A 22,338-nucleotide genomic window follows, 5' to 3' on the forward strand; every position below is an offset into this window, starting at 1 on the left:
CTGAGGAAGGAGGATTGCAAATTTGAAGAAAGCCTGGACAATTTAGTGAGACACTGTCTCAATAAAATTTCTTTTTAAAAAAGACCAGAATTGTAGCTCAGTGGTAGAGCACTTGCCTGACATGCATGAGGCCCTGGGTTCAATCTCTAGCACCACAAAAAGTAGCTGGGCATGGTAGAACATACCTGTTATTCCAGACGGAAGGCTGAGGCAGGAGGGTCACCGTGAGTTTGAGGCCAGCCTAGGCTACATAGTTAGTTCAAGGCCAGCCTGAATTACACAGTGAGACCCAGTCTCAAAATTAAAAAAAAAAGAGAAAAGAAACGCAGACTCGACCCCACACCACACCTATAGATTCAGACAACCTGGAGATAGAGCCTCAGTATTTTAACAAAACCGTGATTTGGGTGAATGCTAAAGTTTGAGAACCGCTGCCACAGAGTAATGCTGTCCCGCTTTTGTCTTTGTCAGCATCGCCCGTCACCCACTGAGAGCCTTTCTGTGACCCCACTTCTCGCCTACTACTTAAAAGCTTTGTTGAGGCATAATTCACACGCCACACCATTTCCGCATTTGAGGCATATGAGCCTGTGGATTTTAGCATATTCACAGCACCGAGTGACCCTCACCACAATCATCTTTAGAGTAGGCCCATTACTGCTCGCTCCCCACTTCTCCCCCACCTCCAAACACTACTCTACTTTCTGTCGCTAGTCTGTGCATTTCATGTTTACGGGGTCATACAATTTGTGGTCCTTTGTGCCTGTTTTCTTTCATTTCACTCAGGGTTCTTTTTTATATTATGATATATGCACACAAAAGTATATAAATATATTTACAGTTTTTAAAAGAATGGGTTCCCATGAACTCACCAACTAGCTCAGAAAATAGAAAATTGTCAGTGTCTCACAAGGTCCCTGTTTGGCCTTCTCAGATCCATTTGCCCAAAATAACCATGGTCTTGTCCCTTGTGTATGTCATCCTTTGCTTTTTTTTTGTTTGTTTTTGTTTTGGTACTGGGGATCGAACTCGGAACCTACCACTTGCTAGGCAGGCGGTGGAACCACTGAGCCAAACCCCCGGCCCTCTGTTGCTTTATTTTTAATCTTTACCCCCAAGGTATGGAACTTTAAGTGAGATACTGTTCTTTTTTTATATAAGTGGACTCTTAATTATGTTCATCTGCAAACTTACATCTGTTGCTCAACATTACATTTTTATATGGGTTTGTTTTCACTTGTGTATATATTCTGCCATATGATTATACCACAAATTATGTGGTATATGTAGACACTGAGGTTGTATCTCTTCTTGCTAGTATAATAATTTTGTTATAAACAGTCTTGTACATGTCTCCTGGTCATAAGTGCAAGGCTTTCTCTAAATTATATACCTGGGAGTGGAAGAGAGTCTCAAGACAATGGCGATTATTCCAAATTACACTCTCATCAGAATGGTATGAGAATTCCTGCGATGCTGCTCTCTCACCAGGACTTGTTGCCCAGCCTTTTAATTTTCACCAATCTAGTGAATGTGAGGTAGTATCTCAGTGGGCCTTAATTTGCTTTTGCCTGATGGGAGCTGAGCCTCTTCTCATATGGATGCAGGCATTTGTTTATCTGAAAAAAAAAAAACAAAAACAAAAAACCTATCTCTTTTATCCTTTATTCCATTTGGCTGTATTTTTCTTACTGATTTGTACATTAAATCTCTTGCCAGATCTGTATACTCATGAACTCACCACCCCATGTAAAATATAGAGAATTGGACATTCTTGTACATTTCTTTGGTGAAGGGACTGTTCACTGGGTTTGCCTTTTTATTCTAAACTGCAGGCATCCTTTTATATTTTGGATATAGGTCCTTTGCTAATTATTTTCCAGTGTATGACTTGGTTTTTCAGTTTCTAAATAGTGTCTTTTGAAGATTACAGATTTCTAATTTTGGTAAAGTTCAATTTGTTGATTTTTTTTCGTTTATGACTAATATGTGGTCCAAGAAATAATTGCATTAGATCATGACCTAAGATCATTGAGTTATTGTCCTGTGTTTATTCTAAAAGCTTTACAATTTTAGCCTCTTTGTTTAGGTTTATATCTAATTTGACTTTTTTTTTTTTGGTATTGGGGCTTGAACTCTGGTCCTTGCGCTTGCAAGGCAGGTGGCGGCACCACTGAGCTAAATCTCCAGCCCTTGACTTATTTTTTTTATATATGGTATGAAGGAGGGGTTGAGGTTCTTTTTTCTACATACATATCCGGTTCAGCATTATTTGATAAAGAACACTGTTCATTCCCACATTGAATTAGTTTGACACCATTGTTGAAAATCACTTAACCGGGCCAGGGATTTAGCTCAGTGATGCCGCTGCCTACCTCGCAAGCGCAAGGTTAAGCTCAATTCCTGGTACCACCACCCCCAATTTTCTTTTTCAGGTAAGTTCCCACTGAGTGGTCTAGGCTGGTCTCTGGTCTGTGCACCTCCTCCCTCAGCCTCCCAGGTAGCTGGCTGACAGGCATGTACCATCATGCCCAACCCTCTACAGATTTTGTTTAGGATTTTTGCATTTATGTTGATGAGAAAAATCTTTTTTTATTCAGTAAATAATTCACTTACCTGTATAATTTACATACCATAAAATGTACATACCCTAGAGCCAGGCATAGTGGCACACACCTGTAATCCCAGTACTCGGGAGGCTGAGGCAGGAAGATTGCTGTGAGTTCGAGACCAGCCTGGGCTACTAGTGAGTTCCAGATCAGTCTCGACTACATAGTGAGACCCTGTCTCAAAAAACAAACAAAAACACACACAAAAAAAGTACATACCCTAAAAATTTTAAATTTATGTGGCCTAAAATTCACTTGTTTTAGCTTGGTATAATGACCCATGCCTGTAACCCCTGTAATGTAGGAGATGGGGACAGAATTGCAAGTTCAAGCCCAGCCTGGAAAATTTAGTGACTTACTAAGACCCTGTCTCAAAATTAGAAAGGGCATGCAATGTGCCTTAGTGTGAAGATTCAATCCCCAGTACTTGCTCCCCCGCCCCAGATGTTCCTTTCCTGTGAGATTTGGGCAATCTCCACCACGCCCAGTTTTAGAATATTTCATTGTCCCAGGAGATCCCTCAGGGCTGTTTGTAATGCCTCCCCAGGCCCACACAACTCCTAATCTATGACGCTGTGTGTTTACTTTTCTGGGTGTTTCATATACATGAAATTATGCAGTATATAGTCTTTGCATTGGTTTCTTAGACTTGGCATAATATTTTTGAGGTTTATTTGTGGTGTAGCAGGCAGCAGTACTTCAGACCGGGGACAAAGCTCAGAGGCAGAGCTCTTTACCTAGCAAGCCCAGGGCCCTGAGTTCGGTCCCGAGCTCTGCAAAACAAGAAAGAAGAAATGTGTACTGTCATATTGACATAGCAATCTCCAGGGCATGGACATCATTTCTACTTCTTGGGTATTAGGAAAAACTGCAGCTATGAACTTTCAGGTACCAGTCTTTGTGTGGACATATGCTTTTGTTTATCTTGAGTAAATATGTAGATGTGGAATGGTTTTGCAAGAAACTGCTAGACTTTTCAAAAATGGTTGCACTTTTCTGTATTTCCCCAGCAGTATAAGACGATTTCAGTTTCTTATACCCACATCAGTGTTTATCACCTGTCTTTTCTACTCATTATTATAGTGGACATGTACTGATAGCTCACTGTAGTTTCAATTTCTATTTCCTAATAGCCAGCGATACTGGGCATCTTTTCACATGCTTAACCATCTGTCTTCTATGATGATGGGTCTCTTCAAATCTATTGTCCATTTTTTAATTGGTTTGTTTATCTTACTGAGTTGTAAGTGTTGATTATATAGTCTGGATACAGGTCTTTCATCAGATATATGATTTTCTAATACCCTGTGGCTTGTCTTTGTTTTCTTAATGGTGCTTTTTGTTTTTTTGTTTGTGAGACAAGATCTCTCTTTGTAGCCCAGGCTGGCCTTGAACTTCTGGTGATCCTCTGGCCTCCTGAGTGGTAGGATTACAAGTATGTGCCACCATGTCTGATCTTACTCGTGTCCTTTGAAGTACACATACTGTATTTTAAATTTGAATCAAATCCAATTTTTTCTTTTATGGTGTCATATCTAAGAACTCTTTGCCTAACCCAAGGTCATGAAAATTTTTCTTTTTCTTTTTTCTTTTTTTTTTTGGTATTGGGATTCAAACTCAGGACCGTGTGCTTGCAAGGCAGGCAGCAGAACTGCTGAGCTAAATCCCTAGCTCTATTTTTTCTTATAAAAGTTTTATAGATTTAATTGTTACAGTTAGTCTATGATTCACTTTGAATTAATTTGGTTTTTGTTTTTGTTTTGTTTTGTTTTGTTTTTTTGAGACAGGTCTTGCTACGTAGTTGAGACTGACCTGGAACTCAACTACATAGCCCAGGCTGGTCTCAAACTCACAGTGATCCTCCTGCCTCAGCCTCCCGAGTGCTGGGATTACAGGTGTGCACGACCATGCCCAGCATTTTGAATTAATTTGTATGTGGCTCTCTGATTGTTCAGGCACCATTTATTTAAAAAAAAACAAACAGAACAACAACAAACTACCTGTTTCCTCTATTTCCCCGTGCAAGTTGACTTTAATTATATATTAAAATGCATATTCTGCTCTGTTGTCTGGTTTTCTACTTTGGAGGCTCCATTTATGGGTTTAATGCTTCTCCTGGGATTCCCTCTATGTCTGGCATTTTTTCCCTGATCCTGTTTGGACTCTTCTGGCTTTCTTTGAGTGACTTTTCTTCTTCCTGTCCTCTGCGCACCATCTGCAAGGGCTGATCCTTGGGTTCTTCATTTCCTCTGCGCCACTGCTTTTGTTTTTCCTCCCTGGCTGGTGGGCACTGGGCTCTTATTTCTGCCTGTCCCTCAGGGGCGCTTTCGCTGGCCCTGTCTGCAACCCTTGCTCCCTGTGCTCGGCTGTGCTTCCTGCTGTCACTCTGTCACCACCATCCTCTTTGGGGCCTCCGTGGCCTGGCAGCCCGCAGGCCTCCTGCAGCCGCTGGGGTTGCTTTTGGCAGCCCGGATGTGTATCCTGAGTCTGGACACAACATCATCTCCATCTGCTGGAAACGGACTTCTTTTCCTTCTCGGTGTTGCTTTTGAAAGTGATCCAAGGGGAGAAGAGGAAAACTGCATCTCACAGCCCAAGCTCTTGCTGAGAACTGCAGTCATGGTCTCCACTTATTTATTCTCCTGACAATTCACCGAGTACCAGAGTTCAGACATAGTGCCTTCTGACAATTCTAGGCAGTTCTGATTTTTCACTTTGCTTCTCCTTTTCTCTTATGTCCTACATCTACAGCCCCTTTCTAATTTTGTGACAGCTAAGTCACTAAGTTGCTCAGGCTGGGCTTGAACTTGCAATCCTCTTGTCTCAACCTCCCACAGTGCACCACCACGCCCAGCAGTCCTTCATATTTTAAAATCTCTCCCCCACCTTGCTCATCTTGTGGTCTCTCAGCCATAATCTGAGTATTCCCCGATCTGATCTAAAATGGCCCTTCCCCATTTGGCTCCCCCAGCATGTGATAGACTATATGTACTGAATGTCTGTTTTGCCTTTACTTTTTTTTTTTTTTTAACTTTCACATAAACATTTAATTCAAGGACAACACATCTGTGGAAAAGTACCCAAGCACATCCAGCATGGTGTGTAATTATCCAAAGCAAACCCACCCCTTCAGACCCTGAAGGACCGGGGGCCCTGTGCTCTGCCCTCACCTCATCCAGGGCGACTGCTCTCCTTGCTTCCCTCTTGTCATTGCTGTTCAGTCTCATATGAAGGAAACCAAGTAGTATGGATCCTTTGGCACCTGGCCTCACTAGCAAAAGGTTCACAGAGCTATTCGGCATCAGGCAGAGCTACTGCTCATGCGCATTGCTATGTAGCACTGTGTCCTGAGAATGTGGAGAGGCCCTCCCTACACCCCATTCCACAAGTGCAGCTGACCTGAGGCCAACACTACTCAAAAGCAATTGCATCAGAGCCAGATGTGGCAGTGCGCTGTAATTCCAGTACTCTGGGCTGAGGCAGGAGGATCATGTTTGAGGCCAGCCTAAGCGACATAGCGACTTAGTAACTGTCAAACACAAAAAATGGGCTGGGGACATTGCTCCATGCAAAAGCCTTGGTTTCAGTCCCCACCGGTTGCATTTGTATTGAACATGTACAGGCTTTCCCATGTCATTATTTCTTGAGCAATACAGATAACAGCTATTCACACAGCATTTGCATTGTCTTGGGTATTATAAGTCATCTGGGAATGGTTTAAAGTATACAGGAAGACATATATAGGTTATTTGCAAATGCTATGACATTTTCTATAAGGGTCTTGAGCATCCATAGACTTTGATTTTTGAGGTTTTGTTTTGTTTTGTTTGGTTGGTTGGTTCCAGGGATCGAACTCGGGTCCTTGCATTTGCAAGACAGGCGGTGGAACCACTGAGCTAAATCCCCAGCCACCATGGACCTTGGTGTTGGAAAGGGGTCCTGGAACCAACTTCCTGGGGAAAAAGAGGCCAGGTGTACGCCACAGTTTATCTTTCCTAGGCTGTTCCCACATTGGCTGTTCTGGTCAGTGCTGGGCAGCACATTTGGTGTCTCTTGAGGCTGTACTGGCCTTCCTCTCGTGTGGATGCCCAGGGGTGGGCTTGCTGGACAAGGCAGGGAGAATGTGTTTGGCCTGTAAATTGCTCTTTATTTCAGAATTTCTTGGGAATTCTTTGAGGTCTGGTTGAAGTTTCATTCTCCAACCAGGGGCCACTTTAAACTTCCTCCGTGACAGCCTTCAGCCTCCACAGGTAGCCTGGCTCAGAACGCCACACTGAGCTGGGGAATCATTTCTCCCGGTCCACTCAGCACCATCAGAGCCCCTTCTGTGGGAAGGGAAATATCCCCTGCTCCTTCCTGCCCCAAGGGTCTGGGTTCTGGAGAACAGCATGGCACAGGAGAATTGCACAGTACCACAGACTAGCTGGTTAAAGTAAAAGAAATGTGCTCTGTCACAGGCCTGCAGGAGACATGTTGAAGTCAGGGATCAGTGTTGACTCCTGCTGAGGGCAGAGAATCAGTTTTGGGTTTTTTTTGTTTTTGTTTTTGTTTTTTGGTACCGGGGATCAAAATCAGGACCTTGTGCTTGTGAGGCAGGCGGCAGAACCACTGAGCTAAATCCCTGGCCCTTGTTTTTGCTTTTGTTTTTGTTTTGAGACAGGTTCTCAATATGTAGCCCAGGCTGGCCTCAAACTCTTGGCAATCCTCCTGCCTCAGCCTCCTAAATACTAGGATTTTTGTGCCTCTCTCCCAGCTTCAGTTTCCCAGTAATCCTCAGTGCTCCTTATCTGGGAGACTCATCATTCCATTCTCCCTCTACCTTCGTGTGGTTCTGTTTTTCTCTGGGTCTCTGGCTGTCATCTTTCAGAGCCTTTCTATTTATTTATGTGTGAGTGTGCATGCACACACACAATTCTGAACTATATACTTGGCCCTCTTTTAAAAATTCTTATTTTTTTTCTCATTGAGTTTTTTGGTACATTTTAGGTATACAGTACAGTTACATTCATCATTGGGATCTTGTACCTTTACATGATAAGTCTTGGTTCTCATTTTGTCCCCTTATCCCTGCCCTCCCTTCACCCTCTCCACCCTTCCCTATTTACAAATACTTTATTTCCATTTTTTCATTTTCTCATAATTTTTTCTTTACCCTTGTTTCCTTTCCCCTACTCTTCCCACTTCCCCTACACCTTTAGCCCTTTTCTTCCTATTTCACATTGTCAATTATATCATTAGGCTCTCATGTATTTTTCTATTTCTTATTTTGAGACAGAGTCTTGCTAAGTTGGTAAATTGTTAAACCAGGATGGACTGAGACCCTCCTGCCTCAGTCTCCCAGAGTGCTGTGATTATGACCATCATGCACCACCACACCTGGCTTCAAACCACCATTTTTATTATACTTGCTCCCCACCCAGTCCTCTGTTTAGGCAGATCCTCTGGAGGTCCTTCCTGGTGTGAAAGTGGGCCCCTACTTTAGTGTCTCCCTGTTATGACCTCCGGGCCACTGCTAGCCTGGGTTCTTCCTCTTGGAGGCCAGGGACTTTGATTACAGAGAGCTGGGCTGGTCAGAGTACACAGGCCACACCTCAGCCAACTCCTGGAAGGGGTCCTGTTGGTGTCAGCAGGTCACACCCTTTAGGAATGAAGTAGCCCCTTCAAGGGGATGCAGCCACGTGTGATTGTGCATGCCTGTAACCCCAACGGTCTGGGAGGCTGAGACAGGAGGATCACGTTTGACCCCAGTCTGGGCAACTTAGCAAGACCCTGTCTCAAAAGAAAAATTAAAAAGGGGTGGAGGTGCGGCTCAGTGTGAAGACCGCTGAGGTCCCTCCGACACCCCCCTCCCCACCCTGTATCTTGTGTCTCAGGGAACATTTACCACTACATCCCCTGGTACAACACCAAGCCAGTAGTGGCTGTGACATCCAGCTGGGAGGACGTGAGCTTCCGTATGCACTGCCTCAACCTGCTCCACTTCGCCAGGGACCGCCTGGTAAGTGCTAAGTGCCAAGTATGCATCTCAGTCCACGAGCCCACGGCACAGCACCTGTGCCTCACAAGGTGCTGCGGCAGTGCTGGGCACTGATGTGCAGAGATGGCTGAGCAAAGCGCTTCCCTGCCTGTCGGGGAAGTCAGGTCCGCCCAGCTACGATTCCTCGGCACTGCTTCCCAGGCCTACCCATTCCGAGTGCCCCTTGCTGCCCATTTCTTCTGCCAAGTAGCAGGAAGTGGAGGTCTAGGAGCCTGGCTAGGGCATGTGACAGCCTTAGACTGACAGTACCAATACCCAGCAAGGTCCTGGGCCCTGGCTGAGACCACCCCAGCCCTGCCTTGTGGCAGACAACCTCCGCATTGAGCAGTGCTCTCCTTTCTCTCCTGCCGGCAGAAAGCCAACTTGGACACCCTGAAGTCCATGCGGAACCCCGAGGACTCTACCCTGCTCCCCCAGTGGGAGAAGCTGCGGCGGGAGCTGATAGAGGACTGCAGGTAGCTATCACGGTGGGGCTGGGCCCAGGCCCTGTGAGCCCTGGCCGCCTCGACTGCTCTCCAGCTGGAGCCCCACCCTACCATCCAGGCTCCCACAAACATGGCCTGGCAGCCTGCCCGGCATGGTCTCTGCCCCAGTGATGCCTCGTGCTCTTTCCAAACCTGCACCTCCTGCACCCCAGCCCCACAACGTCTGTCTTCACAGCTCTCCCGGCTGCTCCTGCACCAAACGTGCCCCCTTGGGGCACTGTCTGTCCCGGAGGCCACCAGAAAGCCTTTCAGCCCCTACCCCGGGTTGGGTGGCTCGTCTCAGCCAACATCCTCCCCACAGCTGGTCCTTGGTGCAGCCAGACACCTGGCAGGCTGAGCTCCCAGGTCAGGCCAGCTGTGCCCCAGGCAGCGCCTCAGGGCTCAAAGGGTACCATGGCTGTGACAGGACCAGAGACAGAGACATGGGAAGTAGGACAGAGCCTGCCCCCTGCCATTCTGTCCCATCCACAGGCGCCCTCTGCCCTGCATGGCAGATCAGCCCAAAGCCACCCACCTGGACAGGAAGAGGTGGCAGCTCCGCAGCCTCCTCCTGCAGGATCTAGCACAGAAGGCCAAGGAAGCCAAGCCCAAGAACATGGTGGCCACAGTGGAGGGCTGGCTGCATTGCCTCAACAGTGTGCTCCCTGAGGTAGACACTGGCTCAGGGTGAAGTGGGGCTGGGAGCTGCCTTGCAGGTCCTGAGATCCCTGCATCCCCAGCCCCAGATGAGCCTCCCTGATGTGATGATCTGGCTGATGGCCAAAGAGCAGCGTGTGGCCTTCGCCCAGGTACCTGCCCACACCATCCTCTTCTCCCCAGCCGGGCCCCTGCACTCTGGCAGGTTCTGTGGGAAGATCCAGACCCTTCTGCTGCAGGTGAGGACCAGGGGGTCCCTGAGGTCCCAGGGCAGCCCCAGGGAGCTTTCCCCAAGGGTACATCAGCTTCCTATGTTCCTGGTCTTTGTTCCCAGAGAAAAGCAAAGGCCTGTGCCTGTCAGCTATGGGCTGGGGCCACATTCAAAATGGTCCCAAACCTACCTTCTCCATTACCCTCATGGCTACCACCACTTGGTCTTGTCCCTTGACATCTCCCTGCTGGACCATAATTGGGCAATCTCCAAAATATTTAATGTCATAAAGTCTGCCTACTGGAGAAGGTACTATCTCCCTCTCAATGGCCCTTGGGCTTCCCTGGCCCCGAATGTGCTGCCCCTGACCCTTTCCACTACCTTGCTCAGCCTCTCACTCTTGCATATGAGATTCTTCCCTATCCTGCAAGAACCACTGAGACCGAATCTGCTCTGCTGCTCGTGGGCTCAAGTGACTGGCACAACTCCTGACCATGTCCAGGCCCCAGTCTGCTCTATAGAATAGAATTGGTGATACCATGGCCACCTCACAGTGGGGTGTTGAGAGACCAGGCAGCTAGCACACATAGTGAGTGCACAGTAGACAGTACCATTGCCCTGCACTCAGTAGGCAAGTGCTCTAACACTAGTCCTCTGAGCCACTCCCAGCCCAGTGGTCATGCCTTTGCTTCAGAAGCACCCAGTTCAGTGTGAGCAGGGCTCAGGCAGAAGGGGCAGGTGTGACCCATTCCCACACCTGCGATCCTGTGCTGGGAGCCCAGTGTGCTGTGGGATTGACCTGCCTCTGACTCAGTACCCAGAAGGTGAAGGACAGCAGGACGTGCTCCCCGCCCACCTCCGGGTCTGCATGTGGTTTGGCAACATCAAAGACAGCAAGGACCTGAAGCTGCTCCGCCAGGGTGACATGGTGGTGTACGCAGAGACGGTGAGCTGTGGTATGGAGGCCAGGACCAGCAAGGGACACTGACTTTACAGGGAGGAGCTGCTAGGTATTATTGATGACCCAGAGAATTAAGGGGAGGCTGTGGCCTAGGGACTGGCTCTGATGGCAGAGGGGAAGTGAAGTTAGAGTGTCGGGCCTTTTAACTCACCAAATTAAAACATTACCTGGTTTTACAATTTGTATGTGGATAAACATATACTACAGCTGGCTGTTTAATCAACTGCAGGTGGGAAATCAAGTCAGCTCTGTGATGGCTGCATCTGTACTGAACATGAGCAGGCTTTTTTCTTGTCATAATTCCTTGAGCAATGTATGTAGTATTTGGTAAGATAAGGCACACCGGGAGGATTTGAAATAAACCCAAGACTCAGGTTGTATGCAAATACTAAGCCTTTTAAGGACAGAAGGGACCATAGCATTTGTGGGTTTGGTATTCAAGGAGGTCCTGAAACCTCTTCCCCACGACACCGAGGGATGACCATGTGACTGACCAGCATTGTATAAGGCTGGTCCTACAAGTCCCATTAAAGGTGCCAGCTCTAACATGAGGGTCCACCCCATTCTGCTAGCTAAGCATCCTGGGGCAGGGTTGAGCACTGAGCCTCAGTCTACTCACCTGCACGGTGGGGTGTAGGGAGCTCAGATTGAGGCCCAACACCCCCAGCAGGTACTGACAGGGTTTCCCCTCCTCCAGTATGAGAACCAGGCCAAGTTCAAAGACCAGTGGGGACAGCAGGGGCTCTATCACTGCCCCAACTTCTCAGATGTTATGGGGCACAAGGCCCTCCCCAAGTCAAAGTTCAAGGCACCCTCTGGGTGGCACTGGCAAGACAGCTGGAGAGTGGAGCCCCAGAGGAGGTAAGGCCAGGGCTGCAGGCGCCAAGCCCTCAAGCCCTTAGGTGCACCCCATTGAGACGAAGTATCACCTCAGAGGGCCAGTCAGCGACAGCCTGGAGGTGGGTCCATAGCCACTGAGCCAGGTCCCTGGGTCTGGACACACAAGACATGGCCCTGCCCACCAGCCCTGAGGTGGGGAGGCCATGAAGGGAAGCTCGAAGCCAGCAGAGGGGGACCCAAGGGATCTGCAGGATCTTCCTGTCCCCAGACTCCTGTTGGACATAGACATCAACAAGAGCCAGGTGCTGGAGGAGGTGTATGAGAACCAGGAACGCAACATCACAGGCTCCTGGGTGCCCTCAGCCGTCCCAAACACAGATATGGTGAGCAGGGCTGAAGCCCCCTCTGGAGAGGGGGACAGGCAAGGTTATCAGGCTGGGAGAGTCCCAGAGGAAAGAGCTAGGGGCCCCCTCACTACAGGACCCTGGCTGAGCTTATCAGCTTCAGGCACTTTCCCCCTACACTGGTGAGGGACGCTGGACCCCAAGATGGTAGGCAGAGATGCTGCACTTAAGATATCAGAAATGAAGGAGGGAGATAGCTGTCTCTGTCTAGGCATTTTTTGGAGACACTGCTTCCCCTGCAGGAAGATAGGACCAGTGGGCCCAGCACCAGGCACTAGAATGCAGGGATGGGTGCTGTCCTCCGCTGCCTTTCAAGCACTGGAAGTGGAACACTACTGAGACCAAGGGACAGGACTCTGCATTTTATGTCATTTCATTCCTTGCAATAGCCCCAAGTAGCTGCTGGCCACTGGACTCGGCCAGGACAGTACAGATCTGAGGCATGGCAGCTCCCTCTTTTAACACAGAGGGAGCGGGTATCAGCCTAGAAAGCCTGGTCACAACAGGGTAACAGCACTGTTTGGTGCAGTGGGTGGGAGGCCACAGTACAGGAGGGTCCCAGACAGGTGTCTGTGGGGGGCAAGCTCCTCTCTCTCCTCCTCGGCCCCATGTCCCCGCAGAATGGACAACCCTCAGAGGCCCGGGACACTGTGAGGTGTCCCCAGGGCTGGCACTTTAAGAAGAACTGGGCTGTGGAGCTCAACCATGCAGTGGACAGTGAAGGTCAGTGCTGTGATCAGGGTCCCGTGGAGCACGGGAGGGCCTGGGACACCAAATCATGCAAGTCATGGGGTTGCTCTAACCAGGTCAGAGTACCTGGTTCCTCCAGCAGCCTTGAACAGCCAAGCTCTCAGGCATGTTTGTCGATTTGGGTCTTGCTGTGCAGTTTATATTGGCCTTGAATTTACTATGTAGTCCAGGCTGGCCTTGAACTCATGACGATCCTCCTGCCTCGGTCTCCTTGATGGGATTATAGGGATATGCCACATGCCCAGTGCTCTCTGGTGGGGTGAGCCTGGATTCCTGGGGTCCCTGGCCTCTAGGGTTCAGGGTCTCCACCTATTCCCTTGATTTGGGCCCCAGCTAGAGTGGAAACAGTGCATGATCTCGGTGCCTCATGGCCCAGATTGTGGCTTAAACAGTACCTGTGAAGCTCAATCTACCCGAAGTGGTTCCAGGCAGGATCAACAAGTCGGAGATCTCCAGCCTGGGCTCTAAACAGGCTCCCAGCAGTGCGGCCGTGTGCCAGTCCTTTCCTTGTTCCTAACACAGGCCCTGGGTATCCAGGTGACAGTGTGACCACACCTTCCTGGGTGGAAGGGAAGGAAGGCACTGCCTGGCTAGAGGCAGGCCCATCTCAGGCCAGTCCAATCCCCCGCCTCCAGGCACCTAAGGACCTACAGGCCCTGGTGTTGCCCTCAGGCTGGGAGTACGGTGTGGGGATCCTGCCTTCGGGGCTGCCCCGAGTATGGACCTCGGTGGAGAAGAACTACCACTCAAGGCGCAGGCGCCGCTGGGTGCGCATGCGCTTCCGGAACCAAGGGAAGCTGGACAGCGAGGAGCGGACCATGTCCTTCCTGCAGATGGTGAGGGCCTCCCTCCGCAGGGCCTGGCCAGGATCACAGGCATGGCCACCCACGGGTGGTGGCGAGAGCTCAACCGGCTTTCTTCCGCAGCAGGGCCTGGCCAGTGAGGGAGAGGAGGGCTGGGAGTATGGCAGATTCGGCTCCAAGTTTCACCTGGACCAACAGCCCCAGAGCCGCTTCCGCCGCCGCTGTTGGCATCGCAGGCTGGCTCCCAACAAGAACACGGGCGTGGCGCCCATATTCCTCCTCGAGGGCTCCTTGGTAAAGCTCCAGGGGTTGAGTGGAGCCTGCTTGCAACCCCGCCTCCTGCAGGAGCAGGGTCGACCCCAGTGGGCCACCGACTCCTGGGGGAGGGGAGAACAGGGCAGGTGGCACCCAAAGGGCAGGAGCATGGCAGAGGGAGACCCAGGAAGCACCCTAGGGCTTCAGAGGAGGCTGTCCTGGGCACAGGCCACAGATCTGAAACAAAACCTTAAGAAGGAAGAGAACAGGGACTGGTCTCGGGCTCTGTTCGGGGACATCTGGAAGCCTGCCCAGGAAGACCCGCGGCTCCCCAGCATGCCCTTCATCTACTGCACCCTCAACAGTGAGTGCTGGGCTGGGTGCATGGAGCAGCCCTGAGGGCAGGATCCCGGGGACAGCCTGCAGGGACATGGGGCAGGTGACAGACACAGCTCCTCTTCCACCTAGAGCCCCACTACTACCAGCTCTTCTGCTACATCTACCAGGCCCGGAATCTGATGTCCAACCAGGTCCTGGCATTCCAGGGTAGGAACGTCCCTTGTCATTCAGCCCTTGTCCTCCAGTCCCAACACAGCTACCCAGAAGCATAATAAATATTGAAAGGAAGTGGGTGACAGACCTACAGACCCCTCTCCCAAACAGCTCCCGGCCTCAGTTGGGAGAAAAGACCTCAAAACAAAAACTGTAAGCCAGGGGTTGTTTTTCTTTTTTTAATGACAGGGTCCTGCTATGTAGTTCAGACTGGCCTTGAACTTGGGGCCATACTCGTGTCATCCTCTTGAGTGCTGCAATCACAGGCATGCAGGAATCACACCTGGCAGGGGTGTTTCGTGACCTCCATATTGTGGAATTAGAATAGGGATCAGAGGGGCTTCACCCTGTGGTGACCACATTGCTGAACCTTGAGGAGGAAGTGCGTATGCCTGGGAGAGGACTGATGAGACAGGAAGAGCCAGGGCATCATGCCTGGGAGACAGGTGTCACTTGTGGTTGAACAGAGAGGGACAGAGAGGAACCTTGTGAGAAGGAACCAGTGCAGGACTCAGGAGCTGGGAGCACTGTTCATAGGAGCCAGGGCAGTGGCAGAGCCCCAAGGATGGCTGCTGGGCACTGTATCCTTTGGGCATCACAGCCCACCTTGCAGAGCCTTCGCTGCAGGGGGCCTGGAGCACAAGGCCCCTGGCCTCCAGGCGGACGCCCAGCCATCCAGCTGTCACTCAGGCATTCTCGCCCTGCAGAGCCCTTCGTGCGCGCAGTCTTTCTCAACTACAGCCAGTGCACCCAGCGCCTGCCCAACTCTATGTCACCCACATGGGCACAGACACTCATCTTCCAGCACCTCCTGCTGCACGAGAGCCCGCAGGATACCCGGGAGAGCCCCCCGCTTGTGGTGCTGGAGCTGTGGCAGTGCGATGCCCTGGTACAGTGGGCTGAACTGGGCCAGGGGACACAGGGGTTTGTAGTCTAGAGGAAGGCGTCTTGGGGAGCGTCCCCTTGAGTCCAGGTGTGCAGAGCTATACTATGCAAACATCAGTCTCACCCATCCCAGAGCTGGACCCCTGTGGCCTTAATGCTGCATTTTGTGACTCTCTCCTCCCTTCCAGGGAAAGGAGAGCTTGTGGGGACGAAGCATGTGGCCTCCGGTGGTGTGGCTGGATCCTCAGGATTGGATGCTGCCACCCCTAAAGTGGCACCCACTTGTGAAAGAGCTAGGAGAGGAAGAGGGTGAGATCTTGGCATCCTGTGAGCTGATCCTGGAGACAGAGGTATGGGAGCCACAGGTGTCCATAGCCAGTGGGCCCACCCCTACCCCACATCCCACAAAAGGCCTGGGGCTCCTCAGCTGAGCCCTTGAAAGAGCTGCTTGGTTTAGGGGTGGGGCTCAGGACTGGCCCATGGTGCCTCAGGCATCCTGCACCCCTTTTGTACTTCAGAAGCTGAGAGAGAAGCACCTTCCCCTCTTAAGTGTTCCCTGGAAAGATGGGGTCTACACACTGCCCAAGAGCATCCAGCCGGTGTTGAGGAAGACAGCCATTGAGGTGGGGACAGAGGGGTTGTGAGGGATCACCCAGACAGCCTGGAATCCCCGACTGTCCATTTAAAGCTTGTATCCTGAGAAGACACTTTGGGGGATGGAGAGAGGCAGGAAAATGGAGAGCAGAGGCTCTGATACAGCATCATAAATCAGTTTCCTGCAAGACTCTGTGGCGGGTAGCAGACAAGGGGCTGTAACACTCATGGTCACACGTGGCCTCGTGCTACCCCTGCACAACAGAGATACTTTTTACAGAAAGAAATGGAGCTGCACATGGTGGCTCACACCTGTAATCCCAGCCCTCAGGAGGCTGAGGTAGGAAGATCGCCGTGAATTCAAGGCCAGCCTTGGCTACATGGCAAGATCCTGTTTCACACACACAAAAGGAGGCTTTGAAACAACATATTCCGTGCATGGTGACCAGGGACTAAGTGACAGAGCCACAGTTTAGACCCAGCTCTGCCTGACACCAAATGCCAGGATGTGGCTTTGAGAGAGCATGGAGGTCCCCACACTGGAATCTGTACACTCTGCCACAAATTTACTAATTAGCAAAGGATGACAGGAGGCCTCTTCAAGTTTAGGCAATCCAGATGGTCCCGCACTAGGCTAAGGTGGCCCTCAGGAAGAGGGCATGGGCATTGCCTGAGGTTCCCAGTGTCAGCTGAGACACCACAGGGTGCGGGGCCCCTATTGACCATGGGGTTCTCTGGGACATAAGGAAGTAATGAGCTAGGTGGCATGGAGACCCCTGAGAAATCAGAGTAACCCCTGCTTCTGTGGGTATGTCCTAGAGGAAGCCACCTTAGGAATTCATGGGTGACACCTAAGGAGAACAGTGGCAGATGCAGTGGCCTGCAGGCCTCCTCACAGGGCGGGAGCTTGGTGTCCAGGCCTCGAGGATAGGTGCGTCCCTCACAGGACAGGGAGACCCAGGTGCCTTCACACTGACTTCTCCACACAGCCAAGTGCCTCGCCCTGCAGGCTCCCCAAGGCACCTCATTCCCGGGAAGCCTTACCTCCTGCCCAGGACCCTCTCCAAAGCATTACCTGCCCTCCCTCCTCCATCCTGGCAGATCTTGGCCTGGGGCCTCCGCAACATGAAGCAAGCACGTCACCCCCAGTTGCTGGTGGAGTTCGGGGGTGAGACCCTGAGAACAGAGCCCATTGAGGAATTCCCCACCAACCCCAACTTCCCCAAGTCTGCGCTGCTGCTCATGGTGGTAAGAGGCCCAGGGTGGGGCTGCAGTGCGTCCTCTCCAGCGACCCTCACACCCGCTCTCCCTGGTGGCAGTTCATGCCCAAGGAGGAGGCCTACGCGGAGCCCCTGGTGCTGAAGGTGCTGGACAACCAGGACTTCGGGCAGCAGACTGTGGTGGGCCAAGCCAGTGTCGACTTCCTGCAGCCCTACTTCTGTGACCCTTGGGCACGGGACTACCTGCCCCCACAGCTCCCAAGTATGGCACTGTCCACTTGCCCACCTATACCCCCATGGGTATGGGGAAGGGCCCTGGTACCCGATGGGGTGGGCACCTCGTCTTGGCCTGTCCCCTCCTGAGGCTCACAGCTGTGTCTCTCCACACAGCTCTGTCTATGAAGAAGCACCAGAAGGTGACAAGCGCCCCACTGTTTATGGGAACAGCTCCGTCCTAGGGGAGGAGCATTGGATGAGTCGTCCTGGCCAGTGTGCCCAGTGTGACCTCAGCCCAGCCTACATGTAACAATCACCAAGGGCTTTTAACTTCCGAGACCAGGCCCTGAGGAACCACCCCAGAGCAGCTGCAGGGAGGCCCCAGAAGCAGAATTTTGTTCTCATACACACACACATCACACCCTGGCCTGGTGATTCCAGGTTTCAGGGGAAATGGCCCTGGATGGGGACCCCTCTCCCAAGACATCAGAGCCTATGTGCCAGCCCTGGGCTGCTGGCCTCACCTTGCCTGTCCTCCATCTTCCAGGTCCTAGGATTCCTCTATGAAAATTTCTGGTTCAAGTCCAGCAGAGCTGAGGTGAAGTAGGCCCAGCCCTGGGAATAGGACCCTGTGAGTCCCAGGAGGTGGGGATCCCCCTGCCTGAGTGCCAGCTCACCCTCTTCCTGCCAGGATGAGTATGAGCATGAAGTGGACTGGTGGAGCAAGCTGTTCTGGGCCACAGGAGATGACAAGTCCTTGCAGGACAAGTACCAAGACTACCATACTCTAAAGGTCAGGAGGGGGATGGGGATTTAGCTCAGTGGTTCCACTAACTGCCTCACAGTGCAAAGTCCTGAGTTCGATTCCTGGTAACAACAAAAAGGTACTGGCACATAAAGGTCAGAAGGGGCCAGAGTGGCATGAAACCTCCCTCAGAAATGGCCGAAGTCCCAGCCCTGGTTCCTCTGGGAGCCACCAAGGAACATTTCTGCTATCCCCAGAGACAGACAGACTCCTCTACTAGATGCCTTGAAGCCCTGGGAGCCATGGTCCCTCAGTCTCCTGATGCCAGTTTGGTCCCCTCCACCCTGCAGGTGTACGACTGTGAGCTGGAGGCAGTACCAGCCTTCCAGGGCCTGCAGGACTTCTGCCAGACCTTCAAGCTCTACCAAGAGCAGCCCAAGATGGACAGCCCTGTGGTAGGGGAGTTCAAGGTGTGTATGCATCCCCCAAGTGACCGACAACCCCTAAACACTGTGCTCCCTGCTATAGAACTCTGCTATCCTGCTGTTCCATCCCCATGGCCTTCTGTCCCTGCCACCCTCAACCTGACCCTCTCTGCTGGTCCTGGGCTGGGAACCCTCTTTAGGGGTTACAGAGCTGGACCTCAATACCCTCCTGTCCCAGGGTCTCTTCCGCATCTACCCCTTTCCTGAGAATCCAGAAGCCCCCAAGCCTCCACGCCAGTTCTTGGCTTGGCCAGAGAGAGAGGACTTTCCCCAGCTGTGCTTGGTGCGGGTATACGTGGTGCGAGCCATCAACCTGCAGCCCCAGGACTACAACGGCCTGGTAAAGGGCAGCCTGGCCCAGCACAGGCCTTACCCCTGCCCATTCCCTTTCTAGAGCCCCTCAGGATGCTGAGCCCACACTGTCAATGCCCCAGGCTCCAGGCTGGGGGCTCACTGCTGCTGTAGTCCCACTGGCCCTGACCAAGCTGGACTGAGCCCCTCACTTCCTTTCTGTCCCCTAGTGTGACCCTTATGTGATCCTGAAGCTGGGGTCCTTGAAGCTTGGCAACAGAGACATGTACAAGCCCAACACTGTGGATCCCATCTTTGGCACGTGAGTTGCCCCCTTCCCTCCCATTGCCCCACTCCATGCCACACTGAGAGGTGGCTCCAGCAGTCTCATATTCCCTCCCCACCCTCTAGTTTCTTCCGAGCAGCCATCTCATGCTCCTGGTGCTCACCAGGGAAGACAAACGGCTGGGTGGTCCAGCTCTCCCCTCAACTCTGCCTTGGGAGGAAGTGCAGGCCATACGGCCCAGGGCACATTAAGTCAATGCTGGCTGCCAATGGGGTGGGGGACAGGCTCTGCTGCACTCCACTCTCCAGATCCACCATGCAGGAACAGTGAAAAGGGGCCCTTGGGTTGAGATGCTGGCCCGTCACCACCTCTGGCCTCTAGGATGTTCGAGCTCACCTGCACCATCCCCCTGGAGAAAGACCTGAAGATCCAGCTATATGACTTTGACCTGTTTTTATCTGATGATGAGATTGGAACTACCGTCATTGACCTTGAGAACCGACTGCTGTCTGGCTTTGGAGCTTGTTGTGGGCTCCCCAAGTCCTACTGCCAGTGAGGGGCCTGTTGGGGGCTGGGCGGGGGTCGGGGTGACAGTGCACCCACACCTCCCCTGGGAGGAGCTAGGAACCAGGACTGGACCTGCCTGATCACTGCTTATTCTCCAGGCCTCACACCTCCTGTTCCTCTCCTGTGCTCAGGTCAGGGCCCTTTAGGTGGCGGGATCAGATGCCCCCAAGCTACCTCCTGGAGCGCTATGCCAAGCGGAAAGGGTTGCCTCCTCCAGTGTTTGACCCCGAGGGAGACTCTGTTTTTTACAGAGGGAAAAAATATAAGCTGCAAAGCTTTGGTGAGCTCAGCATATGACCTAAAAGCACACAGATCTCTGAGGGAAGAGCTGCAGACTGGGGAGAGGGGAGGACAGCTGACCCCTGAGCCAGAGGCTAGCCCACCCTGTGCCGCACTTCACAGCCAGGATGGGCTAGGAAGAGAGCCTAGCAGGGCTGAAGGCCTTGTGGTCCCCTCCTTCCAATCCAGAGTCCAAAGCCCCGACTGTGCCAGGTCTGGGCCCCAAGAAGGAACGTCTGGCACTGTACATACTACATACCCAGGGGCTGGTGCCCGAACATGTGGAGACACGCACGCTGTACAGTGACAGCCAGCCAGGCATCGACCAGGTAGAAGACCGGTGGGGCTGCCCACTTCCTGTGGGACAAGCATGTTTCACAAATGTCCATAAGAAGGTCCAGTGATGTCACTTAGAATAGAGGACATCAGGGCTGGGAAAGGTCACCTGCATCTGCTAGGGAAAGTGCTAAGGATCCCGGACAGCCAATGCCTCTGGGAGAGGCGGCACCTTAGGTCACAGTGCAGATGTGACAGCCCTGCTTTCAGGCTGACAATTGTAGGCTGCTTTCTCCATGGCAAGGAGCCCCAAACACAGAGATGAGATCCTCAAGGGCATCCTTGTTACGCTCCTCCCTCTAGCCACAAGGCTCTCCTCAGTCTCCACAGGACTCTAGCTGAGGTACATTCCGGAGAAAAGTCCTTTTCTTAGTATTGTTAAAATAATCCCTCTCCTTATACCTGTCTTCTCAAGTGGGTCATTAGAGGAAAACTGGGGTTGGTGCTTGGAAAGACAGAGTATACTCGTTTCCCAAACTTGGCATTGCTGTCCTTTGACCTTTTTCTCTCCCATCTTCCTTCTTGGACCTCTGTACTTGGTGACTGGCTCCATATTCCGAGGCTGTGCTCAAGTAACATTAAAGTGAGCTCACTGAGCAGCCAGTCCTCTTACAATGCTTAATAAATGAAAGCCCAGACACCTTCTGGAACTCCCACTCCTGTCCAAGGCCCCTAGCTGGGTGCTTTTCACCCTCCAGACCCATCACAAGTAAAATGGCACCATACTTGGGGTGTGGACCCTCACATCTACTCACCACCCCAAAATGAAGAGACAGCATTCCACTCCTCCTCAGGTGGGCATACAGCCCTGGAACACAGCCTCAGCACCAGGGAAAGCCTTCAGGCTGTCCTGCTGCAACTGCTAACCCATCTGGCCCTAGGGAAAGCTGCAAATGTGGGTGGACATCTTCCCCCAGAAGCTGGGGCCACCCGGTCCCCCTGTCAAAATCAGCACCAGAAAACCTAAGAGGTGAGTAGCACCCACTTCCCCATCACCACATTTTAGCCAAGCCCCAAATGTCCTAAGAGGCTGAGTGGCAGGAATCTTCTGAATCTTCCTCTGAAGGGGAGAGGAACCCCAAATTTGGCCAGGCCCTGGAGGACAGCCTCCAGGCCTTGCCCCCTCACCAAGGCTGTGGGGCACAGCTCCTCAGCAGAGCCTTAGAGCACAGTGGCTGCAGGTATGAGCTGCGCTGCGTTGTCTGGAAAACTGCGCAGGTGGACCTGGTAGATGAGGCACTCAGCAGGGAGAAGATGAGCGACATCTACATCAAAGGGTGAGGAGAGCCCTGTACATGAGGGGACAGTGCTCCACTGCCACCATGCCTAGTGGGAATGCGGAACAGATTTGTAAGCACTGGTGAAAGGACTCTGGTCTGGCCCTAGGTGGTTGTTTGGGCTAGAGAAAGACATGCAGAAGACAGACATCCACTACCACTCCCTTAGCGGGGAGGCTACCTTCAACTGGCGGTTCATCTTCACCATGGACTACCTGGCAGCAGAGCACATGTGCATCGAGAGCCAGAAGGTGCCAGGGAAGGGGGTGCAGCCTCAGGGTTCCCCCCTACCCTCCAGTGACACGCACATAGTGACAGACCTAGCGACTGTCCACAGGCAAAGGCCTTCTCCTTGGTAGTCAGTCCCTCACTGCTGGGGAGTAGGCTATGCAGCTATCCGGGGGCTGTCTCCCTTGTGGGCTGGAAAGTGTCCTCCGCCCTCCAGGATTATATATGGAGCCTGGACCCTACATCCACCAAGTTCCCAGCTCGGCTCATCATCCAAATTTGGGACAACGACATCTTCTCCAGCGATGACTTCCTGGGTGAGGCCGGCTCAGGGTGGTGACCCAGGCTGAGGGATGCCCCTTGCTGATGGTGCTTCGCTTCTCTGG

General features: G+C 52.0%; 1 protein-coding gene across 8 annotated transcripts in view; it reads left to right on the forward strand.

Moving 5' to 3' along the window:
• Window positions 1-22,338, forward strand: part of Fer1l5 (fer-1 like family member 5) — a 45,869-nt gene that overhangs the window by 22,149 nt on the left and 1,382 nt on the right. For 4 of the 8 annotated variants that reach the window (XM_010638112.2, XM_010638113.2, XM_010638114.2 and 1 more), the window contains 30 exons: window positions 8,483-8,607; window positions 9,001-9,101; window positions 9,603-9,780; window positions 9,851-10,006; window positions 10,793-10,924; window positions 11,637-11,800; window positions 12,048-12,162; window positions 12,804-12,906; window positions 13,606-13,769; window positions 13,860-14,030; window positions 14,220-14,355; window positions 14,460-14,537; window positions 15,251-15,432; window positions 15,617-15,778; window positions 15,947-16,051; window positions 17,124-17,270; window positions 17,342-17,504; window positions 17,633-17,658; window positions 18,006-18,056; window positions 18,150-18,251; window positions 18,554-18,673; window positions 18,867-19,028; window positions 19,210-19,301; window positions 19,647-19,817; window positions 19,964-20,112; window positions 20,301-20,440; window positions 21,329-21,417; window positions 21,629-21,724; window positions 21,834-21,975; window positions 22,170-22,269. In XM_010638112.2, coding sequence (XP_010636414.1) covers window positions 8,483-8,607; window positions 9,001-9,101; window positions 9,603-9,780; window positions 9,851-10,006; window positions 10,793-10,924; window positions 11,637-11,800; window positions 12,048-12,162; window positions 12,804-12,906; window positions 13,606-13,769; window positions 13,860-14,030; window positions 14,220-14,355; window positions 14,460-14,537; window positions 15,251-15,432; window positions 15,617-15,778; window positions 15,947-16,051; window positions 17,124-17,270; window positions 17,342-17,504; window positions 17,633-17,658; window positions 18,006-18,056; window positions 18,150-18,251; window positions 18,554-18,673; window positions 18,867-19,028; window positions 19,210-19,301; window positions 19,647-19,817; window positions 19,964-20,112; window positions 20,301-20,440; window positions 21,329-21,417; window positions 21,629-21,724; window positions 21,834-21,975; window positions 22,170-22,269 — 3,822 coding nt within the window. The remainder of the gene's footprint in view (window positions 1-8,482; window positions 8,608-9,000; window positions 9,102-9,602; window positions 9,781-9,850; window positions 10,007-10,792; window positions 10,925-11,636; window positions 11,801-12,047; window positions 12,163-12,803; window positions 12,907-13,605; window positions 13,770-13,859; window positions 14,031-14,219; window positions 14,356-14,459; window positions 14,538-15,250; window positions 15,433-15,616; window positions 15,779-15,946; window positions 16,052-17,123; window positions 17,271-17,341; window positions 17,505-17,632; window positions 17,659-18,005; window positions 18,057-18,149; window positions 18,252-18,553; window positions 18,674-18,866; window positions 19,029-19,209; window positions 19,302-19,646; window positions 19,818-19,963; window positions 20,113-20,300; window positions 20,441-21,328; window positions 21,418-21,628; window positions 21,725-21,833; window positions 21,976-22,169; window positions 22,270-22,338) is intronic. The other 4 variants (XM_019209606.2, XM_010638115.2, XM_033761705.1 and 1 more) reach the window with 3 other exon arrangements.

This window comes from Fukomys damarensis, unplaced genomic scaffold (genome assembly GCF_012274545.1).
Source record: "Fukomys damarensis isolate Sample0158 unplaced genomic scaffold, DMR_v1.0_HiC HiC_scaffold_9, whole genome shotgun sequence".
NCBI lineage: Eukaryota > Metazoa > Chordata > Mammalia > Rodentia > Bathyergidae > Fukomys > Fukomys damarensis.